The 7,392-nt window shown below is 56.1% G+C and overlaps 1 protein-coding gene across 4 annotated transcripts in view; it reads right to left on the bottom strand.

Moving 5' to 3' along the window:
* Positions 1–5,275, bottom strand: part of PCDH7 (protocadherin 7) — a 749,767-nt gene extending 744,492 nt beyond the window's left edge. For all 4 annotated transcript variants that reach the window (XM_069202135.1, XM_069202134.1, XM_069202136.1 and 1 more), the window contains exon 1: positions 845–5,275. In XM_069202135.1, the coding sequence (XP_069058236.1) occupies positions 845–3,910 (3,066 nt within the window). In that variant the 5' untranslated portion in view covers positions 3,911–5,275. The remainder of the gene's footprint in view (positions 1–844) is intronic.
* Positions 5,276–7,392: the final 2,117 nt, after the last annotated feature.

Below are 7,392 nucleotides of genomic sequence, written 5' to 3' on the forward strand. Positions count from 1 at the left end.
TTTCAAGCACTGTCCATGTGGTAGAAATCGGAAGCCCTTGGCAATAATGTGTGCCGCAATCATCCACTATGCCCATGCCTGAAGACACGTCTGGAATAAACACCCAGCAACTTTAACCAAAATATCTACCATTCAGGCAACAAAAGGGAGCTCTGTGCACCTCAAACTAGAATTGCCCTCACTCTGTGGCCTTTCCTTAAACATGTACCTTGAAAAGTAACTTATGTACTTATGCTTTGGGGCAGGGTGTTTACTGTTAAAGGCTGTGCTGCTACAACTCACCAATAGACTGAAAATCACATAGTGTTGTCAGGGCAGCACTTTTAGGACTGAAGTTGACATTTTTATGTACTTAAAAACGATTCGAACATGCTATCGTAACTCCAACTATGTACTCAAACTGGATAATTGAATCTTGTGCAAAGAGCACCTGTGATGATGAAAATATACTGTGAGCAACAGTCAAGGGGTCTGCATAGGTGTTAACTGTGTATAGTGCTCTGTTGGTCTGCTAGCCAACACATAACTATCTATGCACGACATAAAACGTCAATCACATTTTGGAGATGTGGGGACTGTGGGACACCACCACTTTGGCGCGAACTTCCAAGTTCCGGCTGGTATCGCTAGAAGAACCAAATTGTTCAAATGACATTAACTTTTATTTCGCAGGCCTGAAAACTCACAATTGTTCTCAACTCAATGTGACGTTATCTGTTAGTTTGCTGCTGGAGATTAACATGAACAATGTGAGAATTGTTCTAAATCAGTATCTCAGTAAAACATATTTCGACAACAGAACCTTATGCAGGGGCTGGGGTAATATTCAGATAGCCGTGCTTACCTGTTTGCTGTACTTGTTATTAGTTTGACAACTATACTCGGAACAGTGGTCTGATCCGATTGAAATATTGTCTCCTGCTCCCACAAAAGTGTTGGCCGGAGGCAGTTCCTGCACGGCCTGGTGTTTCTTGCCCGCAGTGGGCGACTGGGGGTGCAGCTGGACCGTGGGCAGCGGGGAGCTGGATTTGTAGTGCCTGGCCAGGTCCGGGCTCCCAGGGCCGCCATTCACTGACCGGTACCTGCCCATGCTTGGACTGTCCGACAGCTTCTCGTTCACACTGTCGTACCGCTGCCCGTTTGGTTTAGAAGCTTCCACAGTCACAATGCTACTATAGAGAGGCTGTTTGGACTTTTTGTTTTTCTTGTCCTTTTTGGGCTTTTTCGACTTGTCGTGCTGCTGCGGGGTGAAGAAGTCCTCGTGGTCCTTCTTCCCCGCCTCGTACCCGTTCTTGTTCTTGGACCGGCAGTACCTGGCCACTACCACGACGAGGATGACGAAAATGACGGTCATGATGCCGGCCACGACCCCGATGACAATACTGAGCCTCTGCTTGATGGTCTCATAACTGGGGTCCCCAGCTATGTCCTGGGACAGCGGGGTGTGCAGGCTTCGGGAGATCTGAGCCTCCACCACCGTGGCGTTGGACACACTCTCGTTGACAAACACGTGCACCAGGGCTGTGGTGGACTGCGAGGGCTGCCCGCTGTCGTTCACTTGCACCACCACCCGGTGCAAGCCGTAGTGATTCTGTGCCAGCTTGCCCACCAGGGACACCACACCGCTGGTGGGGTCAATCTCGAAAAGTTTGAAGGGGTTACCCCCCACGATGCTGAAGTTGAGGTCGGCGTTGATGCCGGTGTCGCTGTCGCTGGCTATGACTGTGGCCACCACCGTGCGTATGTTGCTGGTCGGCGGCAGAACGGTGTAGGAGTTGTTGTTAGGGAAGGTGACGGTGGGCGCGTTGTCGTTATCGTCCATCACCGTCAGGGACACCGTGGCGGTGGCTGACCTGGGGGGCTCGCCTCCATCCACGGCCTTCACTTTGAAGGTGTAGGTGGTTTGGTGCTCCCGGTCGAAGGACATAGTGGAGTATATGGTGCCGGTGTCGTTCTCGATGGAGAAGATGTCGCTTTCTTCCTCAATGAAGAGGCTCATTTCCGCGTTGCGACCCTTGTCTGCGTCCATCACGGTGACCATACCCACGGCGCTGTTGGGCTGCAGGTTCTCCTTCACGTAGAACGTGAATACGTCCTGCATGAACTTTGGTTCGTTGTCGTTCTTGTCGGCCACCTGCACCACCACCGAGGCGGTCCCCTGCAGCACAGGCACCCCTTTATCTTTCGCCACAACTTTAAACTCGTACCTGTCAGTCTGCTCTCTGTCCAGGACGATGTTGACGGTGATGTCCCCCGAGTCTTGGTCTATTGAGAAGACCCCGGACACGGACGAGTCCAAGGAGTAGGCGATCTCCGCATTCTTACCACTGTCCGCATCACTGGCCAGCACAGTGGCCACCCTCTCCCCCGGCACGTTGTTTTCGGGAAAGGGCACCTCCACCACAGCCTGGCCGAAGATGGGTGGGTTGTCATTGGTGTCGCCCACTTTGACGATCAGAGAGTTGTTGCTGGACAGGCTGGGGCTGCCCGAGTCCACGGCCACGATGATGACATTGTACTCCTTGGTGGTCTCGTAGTCCAGCGGCGCCGAGGTGTGCAGGAAGTACTTTTTCTTGTTCTGCTCGCCCTCGGTCTCACTGGCAGGCTTCAGCTGGAAGGGCACGTCGCCCACTACGGTGCAGGTCACCACCCCGTTCTCGCCCTGGTCCCGGTCGGACACCTGCACTAGGGCGATGGGGGTGTCCACCAGCACGTCTTCGGCAACGGTGGCCATGCCGTCCTTGACGGGGATTCGGCCGATCTTTCGGATGTCGATGAGGGGCACGTTGTCGTTCTCGTCCTTGATGTTGAGCACTACGGTGGCCTTGTCGCTCTTGGGGGGCTGGCCCCGGTCCCGGGCCGTGACAGTGAAGCGCAGTTGGTTCACCTCCTCCCGGTCGATGCGGTGCAGCACGCTCAGCCATCCCGAGGTCTCGTCTAGCCGCAGCAGGCGCCGAACAGACTCAGTTGCAGCCCCGAATACATACTCGATCTGCCCATTCACCCCCACGTCGAAGTCGGTGGCGCGCAGCTGGAGAATGGGGGTCCCTGGCACGCTGTTCTCGGCCAGGTCGGCCTCGTAGACGCTGCGCTCGAAGCGCGGACTGTTGTCATTCACGTCGGTGATGAGCACTCGGAGGATGGACTGCGAGGAGCGCGGCGGGTCCCCTCCGTCCCGCACCCGCAGGGTCAGCTCATAGGAGTCCCGCAGCTCCCGGTCCAGGGCGCCCTTGACGATCAACTGCGGCTGCTTTTCCCCATCAGGAGTGTCGGCCACCTGCAGCTCGAAGACACTGCTCCGGCCGGGGTCGACCTCCATGCGCCTTTTGCCCCCGCTTTCCGACACCCCCCGGCGGCCGGCCAGGAAGGAGCCCTCGTTGGGTTCCTGGATCAGCTCGTAGCGCTCGATGCCGTTGCGGCCGAAGTCGCGGTCGGTGGCGGTGGGCAGCAGGTAGAGGGTGCCCACCGGGCGGCTTTCCTCCACGGTCAGGGTCAGCACGGGCGAGGGGAATGTGGGTGTGTTGTCGTTGATGTCCAGCACCACCACCCGGCCCTCGAAGAGGTCCACCCAGCTCTGCAGCGGCCCGATGACCGACACCTCGAAGTCCAGGAAACACTCGTTCTCGTCGAAGATCATCTGGCACTGCGGCAGCTTCTCGCGGTCGATGCGGCGCTCCGTGGTGCTCAGCTCGCCCGTCATGTTGTCGATCTTGAAGTACTCAGAGCCCGACTCCAAGCTGAAGGTCACCTCCCCGGACCCCGTAACTATGCCCAGGTCCGAGGCCACGTTCCCCACACGCACGTCGGACGGGCCCTCCTCGGCCAGCCGGTAGCGCAGCAGCTGCTTGGCGGCGGCCAGGGTGAGCGAGACCCGAAGGAGCAGCGTGTAAAAGCCCACGAAAGCCCGCATCTTCCCCAGTGCCCGTGCTTACGGGGGAAGGCTGAAGACCGGGAACCGCTGACCTCCTCTGCGGCCGTCTGGAAACTTATTTCATCCTCTGGGCAGGGGAAGCAGTGCGTGGCGGCTCCTTTCCTCGGGGACTCAGTTCACGGGACAGCCCTACGGTCAGTGATGCACCCAGTCACGCTGGTTAAAAGCCCCACTTCTTTCAGGGGCTCTAGGCACTTCACTAAGGGGTGTGCAATAAAATGAAGCTGGACCACAGGTCGCCTTGTGCGCGCCACTGGGGTTACCAGCCACTCACTGCTGCATGTTCAATAATGTGGAAGCGGAAGGCAGCTCTCTCTGGCTGTGCACAGGCACAAACGGGGTGTTTGCGTGCATCCAATGGCTCACGTGAAAAGCAATGTCAGCTGAAAATCATGCTTTGCAAAAAGTGATATTAAAGCAAAATCCAAATCTGTACAGGTCCCTTCGGATCATAAAACCGCTCTTGGATTTAATTCCGTTCTCAGAACAATGTAACCAAATCCATCCTCGAGAAACGAGGAAAACATTTCAGATATTTCTCGGCGATGGCTCTTAGTGCAATCACTCCAGGATCAAATAAGAAAAGCCCGGGGAAGTGTGCGTGTGGCCAGAGTGGAGGAGCAGTGCATTCCCAAGTTTTTCCTGCAGACCGCAGTTTGTGCCGGCTACCTGCATTCGTACTGCATGTTAGTAATCTGTCTGCAGTACAGCGAGCGATCCTCAGCTGATATTGCAGTCTCTGAGCTCGGCTCCTCCCGAGCCTGTCCCACGCTGCAGGTAGGTAACCGGAGCCCTGACGCCGAGCTCTGTCAGTCAGTGCAGATGGGAGCTCCCCTGGCTGTCTTAGGTGATTATCCTGCCGGTTAATGTAACCTCCGGCAGCGGGGAGCAAGCTGCAACAGGATCCGACGTGAAAGGACTCATCCAGCAAACATCCGCATGCGACAGGGGCAGAGAAAGAGCAAGCGAGGGGAATTGCCAAGATGCGTAAAGAAGACGCCCCCGTTCCGGCGTGGTGTCAAGTGCTCAGGTTGCAGCACACCTCACCAGACAGATGTCATGCCTGTGTCAGGAGCGCAGCTGCTTCTTGTGGGGACAGTGGGGGCCCTGTGACTGCCTTCCCTCGATCTCGGAGCCCGGTGAGCTGCAAGTTTCCTCTAAAGTGGCTGTGCTGGTTCTGCTGCCTCCGTGCGCTTCCTGACGCAGCAGAGGCTGGCTGTGCTGCTGCTGGCGCTGCACTAGCTGCCAGGGGGTGGGGGAGCCGTTTCACTTCAGGAGCCCTCCTCCCAGCCTGCGCGCACTCTCTTTCTGCTGCTGGAAGCGGGATAGAGCTGAGCTCAGTCTGAAAACATCAGCGGCTCCCCAGCCCTCCATACTGCAGGGGGGCTCCTCGGCGCCCCTCCCCGCAGGCGGCGCTTCGCTAGTGCTTCCCCAATTCCCAGGTTCTGCTTTGAGCGCACCTCACCCCACCACACACTGAATTTTCAATGAACAGTGAAGGATAAAAAAAACAAAACATTTTATTCGAGACCCGTCTTACACCAGTCTCATCTTCATTTCATTCCCAACATTGATTTTCTTCCTCCGGAGGTTCTGGGCTGCTACGGTGTGCTTCATTCACTGAGCTGTTGATGTAAACCAAGGAAGCGTGCCGTGCATGCCGCACCACACTGCCACGAGTGCTGCGGCGCACTTCACAACTACGCACTGCACGCGATTGATTTGCGGTGGAAACGCGGCGTTTTATTTCTGTTTATCAACATGCGATCTGTGCTTCGCTATTACAATGTGCCCGTGACAATATTCTCGGGCGAGGCGAATTGTTTATTATTTCAGACCGAGACATGATCGTGGCGGGATGCGAGGAGTGTGGGGAAGATCCTTTGCGATGGGCCAGGTGAACCACTGCCCTCTCCCTAGCTCCTCAACCTTTCACAGCTGTGCTGATGCAAAGTTTGCCCGCAGACAAGGAGCGCCGCTGTCCCATTCTCCATGTGGCTTCCCCTCACTGCATAACTTGCATATCCTTTTGTCATCCCAGTTCAGCAGGTACTGCGGGAGCCACATGGGCATCACTGCATGCGCAGTACAGCACCCGACTAGGCAAGACGGGGGAAAAAGAAGGGGGCATGGTGCAGGATGTGCCCTTTTGGCAGTGTTGGTATGTCAGTGTGTGGGAGGGGAGAGGTACGCGTCACCCAGGGGGACATCAAGCCTTAAAATCGACCGTGCTCTGCAGATAGGCGCTTTAGTTCAAAATATGACAGCATGTAAAGCAACTGTTGGACATAAAAGGCTAATGTTGTGTATTCCACAGATGTGTTGCACCCCTCACTTCCTTATCACCTCATTACAGGGATAGGGGAGTAGGTTGCTGACAATTGCACATACTGGGTAGAGTGAGGAGTGTGGGCGCTCTACACACCTCGCCACAGCTGGCCAGGGGGAAGGCCCTGCGCGCTCCAGCTCGCGCCTATCGCCCGGCACCACCGGTTTTCCCCTTACTGTGCCGGCGCGAGGATAAAGCGCGTGGTTTATATCTGCAGCATCTGCTGCTTTAAGCCGCGCATGCTCAGTGCCCACAACCGCAGTACAGGAAGCGGGCGGAGGCGGGGCTCATGCACTCACCGGTGGCAGAGGGTTAAACGGAATTAATAGAAAAATCCCCATTATGTATTTTTTTTCTAAAGAACACCAATTGCTTAGAATTCTGTCACGTCCTACAGGAGGTGAAGCTGCCTGCAGGGCACTGATATAATCAGAGCTTACAAAATGCACCCCCTACACGAGGGCAGCAGACCTGCACCACTGGCTGCAGTCTGCTGCAAAGGACGGAGGGGACTGTCACGAGTACAGCACTCTTATGCACCACACGTTGATTTCAATAACACATCCCAAGACGTATGCACATGTGGAAACCCTTATCTGTCTTCTAATCAGTTTCCAACCTCCACCCTTTTACTACGGTGAGTTCCCCCGCCAATGTATAACCCAAATTCATCCGCCATCCCCTCAAAACGGCCATTCCCCATCAATTTATCACGCAGACCTCACCCATATGCAACGCTTATTCAACCTCCACCCATCTACAACTCTAATCCCCCTCTAGTCCCCGTCCTGTCACTATCTGGACACGTGTCCACTCGCTGCCACCTTGACGTGTTGTCTGCGAGCCCCCACCCCTATCTCGCACACAAACACCGCCCTCGCAGCGGCAGGTCTGCTGCTGTTCGTGTAAGCGCGAGCGGTGTCTTCCCGGATCCGAGTCCGCCCTTCACAGAGGATGGTTCCTCTCTCCTCTCCACGGCGACCGTGGGAATGGTACGGACGTGAGGCGCATCCCGATGGGACGAGAGTCAATGTGTGTTCGAGGAGCTCCCGCCAGCCACGGTCGGAGGAGAAGAGGGGTTTGGGGGCCGAGGGGGAGCAGGGACAGACAGGGGGGAAAGCAGCTGCAGGGG

This window comes from Pleurodeles waltl, chromosome 1_2, assembly GCF_031143425.1.
Source record: "Pleurodeles waltl isolate 20211129_DDA chromosome 1_2, aPleWal1.hap1.20221129, whole genome shotgun sequence".
In the NCBI taxonomy this organism is placed as follows: domain Eukaryota; kingdom Metazoa; phylum Chordata; class Amphibia; order Caudata; family Salamandridae; genus Pleurodeles; species Pleurodeles waltl.